Source organism: Elephas maximus, chromosome 1 (assembly GCF_024166365.1).
Source record: "Elephas maximus indicus isolate mEleMax1 chromosome 1, mEleMax1 primary haplotype, whole genome shotgun sequence".
NCBI lineage: Eukaryota > Metazoa > Chordata > Mammalia > Proboscidea > Elephantidae > Elephas > Elephas maximus.
Window position 1 is genome coordinate 175,647,481 of NC_064819.1, and position 14,124 is coordinate 175,661,604.

Sequence of the window (14,124 nt, forward strand, 5' to 3'; positions counted from 1 at the left end):
GAATGAACAATACATAAAATATTTCTGTAAAGTAAAATTTTCGACAGTGAATTCTATTTTCCAGTATTAACTAGGAGCAGGAAAATTTTTCCTTATAGCCTAATTGCCAACATTTTTTGATGAAAATGGTATTTATCATTGTCTTATAGTTATTTGTTCATGAGTCTTTCTTCATTACTACTTTGTGAGCTTCTTCAGTTCAAGGATCCATGTTTTATTTACCTTTTAAGAAATCAGTATCATATATTTGCAACATTTTATATTCAGTTAACGTAATGAACTGTAATGGTAGGAACTCTATTTGTGTATATGTGAGGTCTTGGGAAGTAATTCTTTTGTTATAGTTTGTATTTCTTACGATTTGAATTTTAGGGCATCTTATTTGAAATAATTAAAATAATATTATATTAGCACTTGATAGATTACAAAACACATTTCTATTTGTTGTTATTATTGTTAGGTGCCCTTGAGTAAGTTCCAACTCACAGCAACCCTGTGTACAACAGAACGAAACACTGCATCGTCCTACGCCATTCTCATAGTTGTTTCTATATTTGAGCCCATCGTTGCAGCCACTGTGTCAGTCCATCTCATTGAGGGTCTTCCTCTTTTTCCCTGACTCTCTACCAAGCATGATGTCTTTCTCTAGGGACTGGTCGCTCCTGATAACATGTCCAAAGTGAGATGAAGTCTCACCATCCTCGCTTCTAAGGGGCATTCTGGCTGTACTTCTTCCAACACATATTTCTTTGTTCTTCTGGCAGTCCCTGGTATATTTAATATTCTTCACTAACACCGTAATTCAAAGGTATCAATTCTTCTGTCTTCCTCATTCATTGCCAGCTTTGCATACATATGAAGCAATTGAAAATACCGTGGCTTGGGTCAGGCATACCTCAGCCTTAAAGTAATATCCTTGCTTTTTAACCCTTTTCAGAGGTTTGCCACAGATTTGGCCAATGCAGTACATTGTTTGATTTCTTAATTGCTGCCCCCATGGGTGTTGATGGTGGCTCCAAGTAAAATGAAATCTTTGACAACTTCAGTCTTTTCTCTTTTTATCATGATGTTGCTTATTGGTTCACTTGTCAGAATTTTTATTTTCTTTATGTTGAGGTGTAATCCATAGTGAAGGCTGTAATCTTTGATTTTCATCAGTAAGTGCTTCAAGTCCTCTTCTCTTTCAGCAAGCAAGGTTATGTCATCTGGATAACGCAGGTTGTTAATGTATCTTCTTCAAATCCTGATGGCACATTCTTCATCATATAGCCCAGCTTCTTTGATTATTTTCTCAGCATACAGATTGAATAAGTATGGTGTGATGTGAAGGATCACTTTTGTGTGGCCTTTTTAGCCATGTTAGGTGGGACTGTGTGATAGGGTAATTGTGGCCCACCAAAAGGATTGGTCAGTTTTGCCATCCCACTGGGCTTGAAACAAGCCACCTCAGAGGCAGGAAAGAGAGGATCCCACCACCACCAAGGAGGAATAGCCAGGAGCAGAAAGTGTGTCCCTTGGTCCCAGGATCCCCGGACTGAGAAACGCCTGGAACCAGGAGACCGAGAGTGAGCTGTGATCCTGAAGATGGCAGAGAAGCAGTGTCAGGAGAGATCGTGCAGTGGGCTTCCTAGCCCAAGGAGCGAGAAAGCTGAGTACCTTTGGGCAGAGACACAGGGCCAGGGAGAGGCGTGCCTGTGAGCACAGCTGGGATGAGACGGTTCTGATGGAAGAACTGTTTATTAAGCGTTCCTGAACCTGAATTGTAACCTGTTACTTCCCTAATGAACCCCATAATCATGAGTATTGTCTATGAATTTTATGTGGCCATTGCAATGAATTATCGAACGCAGCAGGGATGTAGAGAGTGCTATGGGAAAGATAGTTGGTGTCAGAATTGGTAAAGATGGCAGAGAGAGGAGGTATGTCTGACCTCTGCCTCACAGGAATCAGTCTTGGGCTGTTGATCTTGATCCTCCTTCCCCTATGTGAAGAGAGAGAAGGTCAAACTCTGCCCTGATGCCATTGTTATATATGGTGAAAGGATACAAACCTGACGTACACTGTCTTAGTTATCTAGTGCTACTATAACAGAAATACCACAAGCAGATGGCTTTAACAAACAGAAGTTTATTCTCTCACAGTCTAAGAGGCTAGAAATCTGAATTCAGAGTGCCAGCTGCAGGGGAAGGCTTTCTCCCTCTGTTGGCTCTGGGGGAAGGTCCTCGTCATCAGTCTTCCCCTGGTCTAGCAACTTCTGAAGGACAGGGACCCCGGCGTCCAAAGGTCACACTCTGCTCCTGGTGCTGCTTCCTGGGTGGTATGAGGTCCCCATGTCTCTTTGCTTGCTTCTCTCTTTTATATCTCAAAGAGATTGGCTTAAGACCACATAAACCAGAGACTACATAAGACTGAGACCAGAAGAACTAGATGGTACCCAGCTACCTCCAGTGACTGCTCTGAAAGGGGACACAACAGTGAATCCCTGATGGAACAGAAGAACAGTGGGATGCAGATCTTAAAATCTCATATAGGGGGCGGAGCCAAGATGGCGGACTAGGCAGACGCTACCTCGGATCCCTCTTACAACAAAGACATGGAAAAACAAGTGAATCGATCACATACATAACAATCTACGAACCCTGAACAACAAACACAGATTTAGAGACGGAGAACGAACTAATACGGGGAAGCAGCGATTGTTTCCAGAGCCTGGAGCCAGCGTACCAGTCAGGTACGGCACAAGCACAGAGAGCTGCTCCACCCCTCTGAACTAACCCCGGGAGGGGGACCAGCCGGTTCCACAGGCGGCGTGGGATGCAGCCGGTAGGAGAAGTCCCCGGGAGGCAGTAACTGGTCTTGGAGCAGAAAGAGCAGCGTCCGAGCCGGGAAACCGTCCTGCAGGGATTTGGACTGGACGCAGGTATGGCATAAACACGGAGAGTTGCTCCACCCCCCTGAACTAACCCCGGGAAGGGGCCCAGGCGGGTCGCGCGGGCGGCGTGAGACGCAGCCGGTAGGAGAAGTCCCTGGGAGGCAGCGACTGGTATTGGAGCAGGGAGAACAGCGTCCCAGCCAGGACACTCGGTCACGGCACAAGCACGGGTACCTGCTCCACCCATCTGAACTAACCCCGGGAGGAGGCCCAACTGGTTCGCGGAGGCGGCACGGCCACGCAGCTGGAGGGACGAGAAGTCCCCGGGAGGCAGTGACTGATTTTGGAGTCGAGAGTTCACCGTCCCAGTAGGGGAGCCTTGACGCTGGGCGTGGGGCTGGAAGCGGAGGATCTGACCGTGACTCCAGCGGGCCAGACCCCCCGGGGGCAATCTCCACACAGCCAGCACACATAGGCGACGCGCCCCGCGGGAATCTCAGATATAATAGTCATTCCAAGCAAGACAAGCAACTCTGGCTATATTCTGAGGTGCTACTCTCCTATCTCTCTGATCCCTCCCCCACCCTCCCCAGGTGGCTTCATTAACATCTGAATAGCCTGAGCCAGAGGGAGAACTCTGATAGGGATCTGACTGCATTTTTTTTTTAGCGGATTTTCTGGAAAAACTAGTTTCCCAGTGATGGCTCGGAGACAACAATCCATATCAAACCACTTAAAGAAGCAGACCATGACAGCTTCTCCAACCCCCCAAACAAAAGAATCAAAATCTTTCCCAAATGAAGATACAATCTTGGAATTATCAGATACAGAATATAAAAAACTAATTTACAGAATGCTTAATGATATCACAAATGAAATTAGAATAACTGCAGAAAAAGCCAAGGAACACATTGATAAAACTGTTGAAGAACTCAAAAAGATTATTCAAGAACATACTGGAAAAATTAATAAGTTGCAAGAATCCATAGAGAGGCAACATGTAGAAATCCAAAAGATTAACAATAAAATAACAGAATTAGACAACGCAATAGGAAGTCAGAGGAGCAGACTCGAGCAATTAGAATGCAGACTGGGACATCTGGAGGACCAGGGAATCAACACCAAGATAGCTGAAAAAAAATCAGATAAAAGAATTAAAAAAAATGAAGAAACCCTAAGAATTATGTGGGACTCTATCAAGAAGGATAACCTGCGGGTGATTGGAGTCCCAGAACAGGGAGGGGGGACAGAAAACACAGAGAAAATAGTTGAAGAACTCCTGACAGAAAACTCCCTGACATCATGAAAGACGAAAGGATATCTATCCAAGATGCTCATCGAACCCCATTTAAGATTGATCCAAAAAGAAATACACCAAGACATATTATCATCAAACTCACCAAAACCAAAGATAAACAGAAAATTTTAAAAGCAGCCAGGGAGAAAAGAAAGGTTTCCTTCAAGGGAGAATCAATAAGAATATGTTGTGACTACTCAGCAGAAACCATGCAGGCAAGAAGGGAATGGGACGACATATACAGAACACTGAAGGAGAAAAACTGCCAGCCAAGGATCATATATCCAGCAAAACTCTCTCTGAAATATGAAGGCGAAATTAAGATATTTACAGACAAACACAAGTTTAGAGAATTTGCAAAAACCAAACCAAAGCTACAAGAAATACTAAAGGATATTGTTTGGTCAGAGAACCAATAATATCAGATATCAGCACAACACAAGGTCACAAAACAGAATGTCCTGATATCAACTCAAATAGGGAAATCACAAAAACAAACAAATTAAGATTAATTAAAAAAAAAAAATACACATAACAGGGAATCATGGAAGTCAATAGGTAAAAGATCACAATAATCAAAAAGAGGGACTAAATACAGGAGGCATTGAACTGCCATATGGAGAGTAATACAAGGCAATATAGAACAATACAAGTTAGGTTTTTACTTAGAAAAATAGGGGTAAATAATAAGGTAACCACAAAAAGGTATAACAACTCTATAACTCAAGATAAAAACCAAGAAAAACGTAACGACTCAACTAACATAAAGTCAAGCACTATGAAAATGAGGATCTCACAATTTACTAAGAAAAACACCTCAGCACAAAAAAGTATGTGGAAGAATGAAATTGTCAACAACACACATAAAAAGGCATCAAAATGACAGCACTAAAAACTTATTTATCTATAATTACCCTGAATGTAAATGGACTAAATGCACCAATAAAGAGACAGAGAGTCACAGACTGGATAAAGAAACACGATCCATCTATATGCTGCCTACAAGAGACACACCTTAGACTTAGAGACACAAACAAACTAAAACTCAAAGGATGGAAAAAAGTATATCAAGCAAACAATAAGCAAAAAAGAAGAGGAGTAGCAATATTAATTTCTGACAAAATAGACTTTAGACTTAAATCCACCACAAAGGATAAAGAAGGACACTATATAATGATGAAAGGGACAATTGATCAGGAAGACATAACCATATTAAATATTTATGCACCCAATGACAGGGCTGCAAGATACATAAATCAAATTTTAACAGAATTGAAAAACGAGATAGATACCTCCACAATTATAGTAGGAGACTTCAACACACCACTTTCGGAGAAGGACAGGACATCCAGTAAGAAGCTCAATAGAGACACGGAAGATCTAATTACAACAATCAACCAACTTGACCTCATTGACTTATACAGAACTCTCCACCCAACTGCTGCAAAATATACTTTTTTTTCTAGTGCACATGGAACATTCTCTAGAATAGACCACATATTAGGTCATAAAACAAACCTTTGCAGAGTCCAAAACATCGAAATATTAAAGAGCATCTTCTCAGACCACAAGGCAATAAAACTAGAGATCAATAACAGAAAAACTAGGGAAAAGAAATCAAATACTTGGAAAACGAACAACACCCTCCTGAAAAAAGACTGGGTTATAGAAGACATCAAGGAGGGAATAAGGAAATTCATAGAAAGCAACGAGAATGAAAATACTTCCTATCAAAACCTCTGGGACACAGCAAAAGCAGTGCTCAGAGGCCAATTTATATCAATAAATGGACACATACAAAAAGAAGAAAGAGCCAAAAGCAGAGAACTGTCCCGACAACATGAACAAATAGAAACTGAGCAACAAAAGAATCCATCAGGCACCAGAAGAAAACAAATAATAAAAATTAGAGCTGAACTAAATGATTTAGAGAACAGAAAAACAATTGAAAGAATTAACAAAGCCAAAAGCTGGTTCTTTGAAAAAATTAACAAAATTGATAAACCATTGGCTAGACTGACTAAAGAAATACAGGAAAGGAAACAAATAACCCGAATAAGAAACGAGAAGGACCACATCACAACAGAACCAAATGAAATTAAAAGAATCATTTCAGATTATTATGAAAAATTGTACTGTAACAAATTTGAAAACCTAGAAGAAATGGATGAATTCCTGGAAAAACACTACCTACCTAAACTAACACATTCAGAAGTAGAACAATTAAATAGACCCATAACAAAAAAAGAGATTGAAACAGTAATCAAAAAACTCCCAACAAAAAAAAGCCCTGGCCCGGACGGCTTCACTGCAGAGTTCTACCAAACTTTCAGAGAAGAGTTAACACCACTACTACTAAAGGTATTCCAAAGCATAGAAAATGACGGAATACTACCCAACTCATTCTATGAAGCCACCATCTCCCTGATACCAAAACCAGGTAAAGAGATTACAAAAAAAGAAAATTATAGACCTATATCCCTCATGAACATTGATGCAAAAATCCTCAACAAAATTCTAGCCAATAGAATCCAACAACACATCCAAAAAATAATTCACCCTGATCAAGTGGGATTTATACCAGGTATGCAAGGCTGGTTTAATATCAGAAAAACCATTAATGTAATCCATCACATAAATAAAACAAAAGACAAAAAGCACATGATCTTATCAATTGATGCAGAAAAGGCATTTGACAAAGTCCAACACCCATTCATGATAAAAACTCTTACCAAAATAGGAATTGAAGGAAAATTCCTCAACATAATAAAGGGCATCTATGCAAAGCCAACAGCCAATATCACTCTAAATGGAGAGAACCTGAAAGCATTTCCCTTGAGAACGGGAACCAGACAAGGATGCCCTTTATCACCGCTCTTATTCAACATCGTGTTGGAAGTCCTAGCCAGGGCAATTAGGCTAGACAAAGAAATAAAAGGTATCCGGATTGGCAAGGAAGAAGTAAAGTTACCACTATTTGCAGATGACATGATTATATACACAGAGAACCCTAAGGAATCCTCCAGAAAACTACTGAAACTAATAGAAGAGTTTGGCAGAGTCTCAGGTTATAAAATAAACATACAAAAATCACTTGGATTCCTCTACATCAACAAAAAGAACACCGAAGAGGAAATAGCCAAATCAATACCATTCACAGTAGCCCCCAAGAAGATAAGATACTTAGGAATAAATCTTACCAAGGATGTACAAGACCTATACAAAGAAAACTACAAAGCTCTACTGCAAGAAATTCAAAAGGACATACTTAAGTGGAAAAACATCCCCTGCTCATGGATAGGAAGACTTAACATAGTAAAAATGTCTATTCTACCAAAAGCCATCTATACATTTAACGCACTTCCAATCCAAATTCCAGTGTCATATTTTAAGGGGATAGAGAAACAAATCACCCATTTCATATGGAAGGGAAAGAAGCCCCGGATAAGCAAAGCACTACTGAAAAAGAAGAAGAAAGTGGGAGGCCTCACCTTACCTGACTTCAGAACCTATTATACAGCCACAGTAGTCAAAACAGCCTGGTATTGGTACAACAACAGACACATAGGCCAATGGAACAGAATTGAGAACCCAGACATAGATCCATCCACGTATGAGCAGCTGATATTTGACAAAGGACCAGTGTCAATTAACTGGGGAAAAGATAGCCTTTTTAACAAATGGTGCTGGCATAACTGGATATCCATTTGCAAAAAAATGAAACAGGACCCATACCTCACACCATGCACAAAAACTAACTCCAAGTGGATCAAAGACCTAAATATAAAGACTAAAACGATAAAGATCATGGAAGAAAAAATTGGGACAACCCTAGGAGCCCTAATACAAGGTATAAACAGAATACAAAACATTACCAAAAATGATGAAGAGAAACCCGATAACTGGGAGCTCCTAAAAATCAAACACCTATGCTCATCTAAAGACTTCACCAAAAGAGTAAAAAGACCATCTACAGACTGGGAAAGAATTTTCAGCTATGACATCTCAGACCAGCGCCTGATCTCTAAAATCTACATGATTCTGTCAAAACTCAACCACAAAAAGACAAACAAACCAATCAAGAAGTGGGCAAAGGATATGAACATACATTTCACTAAAGAAGATATTCAGGCAGCCAACAGATACATGAGAAAATGCTCTCGATCATTAGCCATTAGAGAAATGCAAATTAAAACTATGATGAGATTCCATCTCACACCAGCAAGGCTGGCATTAATCCAAAAAACACAAAATAATAAATGTTGGAGAGGCTGCGGAGAGATTGGAACTCTCATACACTGCTGGTGGGAATGTAAAATGGTACAACCACTTTGGAAATCTATCTGGCGTTATCTTAAACAGTTAGAAATAGAACTACCATACAACCCAGAAATCCCACTCCTAGGAATATACCCTAGAGATACAAGAGCCTTCATACAAACAGATACATGCACACCCATGTTTATTGCAGCTCTGTTTACAATAGCAAAAAGTTGGAAGCAACCAAGGTGTCCATCAACGGATGAATGGGTAAATAAATTGTGGTATATTCACACAATGAAATACTACGCATCGATAAAGAACAGTGACGAATCTGTGAAACATTTCATAACATGGAGGAACCTGGAAGGCATTATGCTGAGCGAAATGAGTCAGAGGCAAAAGGACAAATATTGTATAAGACCACTATTATAAGATCTTGAGAAATAGTAAACCTGAGAAGAACACATACTTTTGTGGTTACGAGGGGGGGAGGCAGGGAGGGTGGGAGAGGGTTTTTTTATTGATTAATCAGTAGATAAGAACTGCTTTAGGTGAAGGGAAAGACAACACTCAATACATGGAAGGTCAGCTCAATTGGACTGGACCAAAAGCAAAGAAGTTTCCGGGATAAAATGAATGCTTCAAAGGTCAGCGGAGCAAGTGCGGGGGTCTGGGGAACATGGTTTGCGGGGACTTCTAAGTCAATTGGCAAAATAATTCTATTATGAAATCATTCTGCATCCCACTTTGAAATGTGGCCTCTGGGGTCTTAAATACTAACAAGCGGCCATCTAAGATGCAGCAATTGGTCTCAACCCACCTGGAGCAAAGGAAAATGAAGAACACCAAGGCCACACGACAACTAAGAGCCCAAGAGACAGAAAGGGCCACATGAACCAGAGACCTACATCATCCTGAGACCAGAAGAACTAGTTGGTGCCCGGCCACAATCGATGACTGCCCTGACAGGGAGGACAGCAGAGGACCCCTGAGGGAACAGGAGATCAGTGGGATGCAGACCCCAAATTCTCATAAAAAGACCAAACTTAATGGTCTGACTGAGACTGGAGGAATCCCGGCGGCCATGCTCCCCAGACCTTCAGTTGACACAGGACAGGAACCATCCCCGAAGACAACTCATCAGACATGAAAGGGACTGGTCAGCGGGTGGGAGAGAGACGCTGATGAAGAGTGAGCTAATTATATCAGGTGGACACTTGAGATTGTGTTGGCAGCTCTTGTCTGGAGGGGGGATGGGAGGATAGAGAGAGAGGGAAGCCGGCAAAATTGTCAAGAAAGGAAAGACTGAAAGGGCTGACTCAAGAGGGGGAGAGCAAGTGGGAGTAGGGAGTGAGATGTATGTAAACTTATATGTGACAGACTGATTGGATTTGTAAACGTTCACTTGAAGCTTAATAAAAGTTATTAAAAAAAAAAAAATCTCATATAAAGACCAGACTTACTGATCTGAATGAGACTGGAGGGACCCTGGAGGTCATGGTCCCCAGACCCTCTGTTAGCCCAAGACTGGAACCATTCCCGAAGCCAACTCTTCAGACAGGGATTGAACTAGACTATAAGACAGAAAATGATACTGGTGAGGCGTGAGCTTCTTGGCTCAAGTAGACCCTATGTGGGCAGCTTCTGTCTGGAGGTGAGATGAGAAGCCAGAGGGGGACAGGAGCTGGCTGAATGGACATGGAGAATACAGAGTGGAGAGGAGGAGTCTGCTGTCTTATTAGGGGGAGAACAGCTAGGAGAACATAGCAAGGCGTGTATAAGTTTTTGTATGAGAGAGTGACTTGATTTGTAAACTTTCACTTAAAGCACAATAAAAAAAAAAGTGCTGTCGGTGTTTAGATCGGGATTGTATTATAACTATAGATCGTTTTGAGTAGAATTGACATTTTCCCAATGTTCAGTCTTCCTTTCCATGAGCATGGTATGTTTTCCCATTTATTTAGGTCTCTTCTAGTTTCTTGCAGCAGTGTTTTGTACTTTTCTTTGCATAGATCTTTTACGTACCTGGTTAGATTTATTCCTAAGTATTTTATCTTTTGGAAAGGCCCAAGTATTAGTATTTTGGATTCCATATCAGGCAGTTCCACTACCTTTTTTTCTACCAAAAGATCACTTGAATCTTTAGTTTGGTCACATAGTGGAGTTATCTTGTCCTGCCTTTTTATATGTGTTGATACTGTCTGCTGTCTTCAAGACATTAAGATATTCTTTTCTTTATTTACTGATTGTATATTTGTTTGTTTCATGTTGCTGTTTTGGTTTGTTTTGATATGTGGGGGTGAGTGGGCCAGGCGTGCTTTGCTGCTTACTCGTGTGTGGGCATGATAGCTCTAACAACCTTGACCACGTAGGCAGGGTGTGTCCACTTTGCTGAGCACTGGTTTTGCAAGGTGGCTGAGGGTGGACTTGGTGTGCGCTATGTGCATTCTGGTGTTGGAGCATTCACAGCCCCTCACCAATGAGGTGAGTGTGTTGGATAGGGAGTGATATGGGCTCATGTTCCACCAATCAGCAGCTGGTTGAGTGGCGGGGTGGGAGGGGCAGTGCAGGCCCAGTATAATTGAGGGCCTGTGCTCTGGGGATGCCCTTGCTGTGGTGGCACAGTGGGGGCCAGAGAGAAAGAGTGTGGCATAGTGGGCTAGGTAGGGTGGAGAAAGAAAAGAGACAGAAAGAAGAAAAGGTAGCCCATGGGTAGAGGTGGGGCAGATCTGAGGGCTGGTGGGAAGGGAGGGGAGTTGGCTTATGTGGCTAGGTGAGAGGGGGAAAGGAAAAAGAATAAAATAAATGGTGGCATGGCAGGGCCCGGTGGTTGGGGGCAGAGTGGACCCAGTCCAACAGCAGGTTGGTGTGCTGGTGACGGTCTATTCACGCTGTTGCAGCAGGGGCTGGCAGGAAGCAGGGGACATGCCTGCAGGGCTAGGTGGGAGGGAGAAAGAAAAGTAAGTAAGGAATAAGATTTTACAAAATGGCAGTGCACTGGGAGCCAGTGAATGGCGGTGGCAGACCCAAGGTCTGGTGGGAAGGGAGAGGAGGTAGCATATGGGGCTAGGTCTAAGTGGGAAAGAAAAGACAGAAAATAAAAAAGATTGTGGTGCAGTGGGATCCGGTGGGTAGGGGTGGGTTGCTGGCTCTCTAGCTGAGGCAGTGCAGCACGATCCTGGGCTGTCTTTGAGGAGAGTATGGATTGCATTCCATCTTGATTATCCACGTACTCACTCGCCTGAAAGAATGAAAGTAAGCAGAATCAGAAGAAGTCCCTGGATGGTGGAAATGGTTAAGTGCTCAACTAGTAGCCAAAAGGTTGGTGGTTTAAATCCACCCAGAGGTCACTCAGAAGATAGACCTAATGACCTGCTCCCGAAAGGTCACAGTCTTAAAAACCCTATGGAGCACAATTCTACTCTGCACACATGGGGTCACCGTGAGTCCAAAATTGACTCAACGGGAACCAGCAACAACAAGCAAAATCGGCTGATTTCTTCAGGTACATTCAGCTCTACTACTTTGATTACAGAATTCTTAACAAAGTAAGAGTTAGAATATAGAATATGCCATTAAATTTGTTTTTAAGTATCTGTTTTTAAACACAGGTGGAATGAACTAGGAGGATGTGTGATTCCCACTGGTCGCCGACAGGTATAGAAAATATTGTCTTGATAGTTAATAGAATCTGTATCCACAAGGTATAAGGTTTTCTGACAGCAATCATGGAGAAAGATGCATCTTATTTAATGCAAAATTAATCAATTGGGAATGATTTTTAAAGGTCTTACTGCTGGAGTTTAACTCATATAGAAGGGCATGTAGCTGAAATAATTTGGCCCATGGACTTTTTTCTACATATTAAATCTTATTAGAAATAGAAACACAAACAGAAATGTGAAAAGAATGGATTGAAGTGACTTTGGAGAGCAAGCCCAGTATATTCACTACATATATTAAGTATGCTTTAAGAATGATCAGACTTCAACCACTGATTTCTTGATTGGTATAGTAAAGGAGATATATCAGGGGAAAAAGCACATATTTGATTAATTGGTACATGTGGAGAATCGCTACTTCTTTTATCTTGTTAAATGAAAGGAAATTTCAATTACAGACCAGAAGATTTAATGATGCTGTTGTAGCAATGTTAAGTGAGCAGCCAGTATGACCTTTTACAATCTGAGAAGTGTTCTTCATTATTTTGACCTTTAACTTTATATAAGATGAAATAATTAATATTTGTTTAGGAATAATTCCTTGTCACAGTCTTTCCCTTGCTTTTTAAAGAGAACAAATCTGAAGTAGTGTGGAAGCAGTTGTGGTTATTGAGTATAATAACTGAAAATCTTAAGGTATTTCTATTTAGACTGGCGTTCTTCGAACCAACTGTGTGGACTGTTTGGATCGCACCAACACAGCGCAATTTATGGTGGGAAAATGTGCTTTAGCTTACCAGCTATATTCCTTGGGATTGATTGACAAACCTAATCTACAGTTTGATACAGATGCAGTTAGGTAAGCCTTGTTTTCTGCCTTATGATTGTTGGTAATGACAGAAAGCAAACCTAGTTAATAATAAGGACTTTTAGGAAATTATGTTTCTACTTTTAGCTTTTCAAAAAATGATGTTGCTAGCAGACATTATTCAAATTAATGATGTAGTAAATATTTCTATTAAAGATTTTTGTGTTATTTTCATGGTGCTTAGACAAATTTTTCTTTTTAACCATCCAAACTGATTAAAAATAAGTAACGTGTCTTCATACATTTTGAATTAAAAATATAAGACTTATAAAAGGTTTTTATTAAGAATTACATGTTCTTCACTGTCTGTCGGATCCATGACATTGAATGAGGTACTATTTCTTGAAAATACAATGATGGCTGTTGTTGGTCATCTGGGGTTATCACAAAGGCTCGGTCAAGGAAGGTGATCTGCTTTTAAATGGCCTGATCTACAGATACTACTGTCCTGAAAGCCTTAACAGGTTGGAAAAAGCCCAAGTTGCGAACATGTACATGTTTCTGAGAAGGAATGTGGTTTATCTATCTGTGACAAGAGCATGTCCTTTTTTCAAAGGCAATTCAGAGAGAACAGAAAATTCTGTCATGGGATTTGAATTGATCTGGCAGCCTGCAGAAAGTTAGAACTCTTATTATGGTTAGAAACAGCATTGTCTGGCTTTGGTGGATCATGTTGCTGGTGCTCTTGCTTCCTTTTTAGTCTTTTTTGTGACTATTGCCCATTGGAATATTACTATCAAATATAACACGTGTTTCATTTGCTTTTATCTTCAAGATGTTGAAGATTCTACTTAAAAGGTTCAAAACTCAAAGTAAAAGATGTATTTTGAGCGTGAGTTGGGTGAATAATGGTACAATAATTTTGCTAAAACTCTTTAATGTGAATTTTCCTTTTGCTTAGGTTATTTGAGGAACTTTATGAAGACCATGGAGATACCTTATCCCTTCAGTATGGTGGTTCTCAACTTGTTCATCGTGTGAAAACCTACAGAAAGATAGCTCCGTGGACCCAGCACTCGAAGGACATCATGCAGACCCTGTCTAGATATTACAGCAATGCTTTTTCAGGTAATTCTGGAGTAATAGATATTTCTAAAGCTTACCCTCATGCGTAGTTTTCTTCTTACATGTGTACGTTCCCTAGCTATCTGGCTAAGTAAAA

General features: G+C 40.8%; 1 protein-coding gene across 2 annotated transcripts in view; it reads left to right on the forward strand.

Annotated features, from left to right (window-relative positions):
* Positions 1 to 14,124, forward strand: part of FIG4 (FIG4 phosphoinositide 5-phosphatase) — a 145,777-nt gene that overhangs the window by 72,337 nt on the left and 59,316 nt on the right. For both annotated transcript variants that reach the window (XM_049898672.1, XM_049898680.1), the window contains exons 13-15: positions 12,044 to 12,089; positions 12,805 to 12,953; positions 13,864 to 14,030. In XM_049898672.1, the coding sequence (XP_049754629.1) occupies positions 12,044 to 12,089; positions 12,805 to 12,953; positions 13,864 to 14,030 (362 nt within the window). The remainder of the gene's footprint in view (positions 1 to 12,043; positions 12,090 to 12,804; positions 12,954 to 13,863; positions 14,031 to 14,124) is intronic.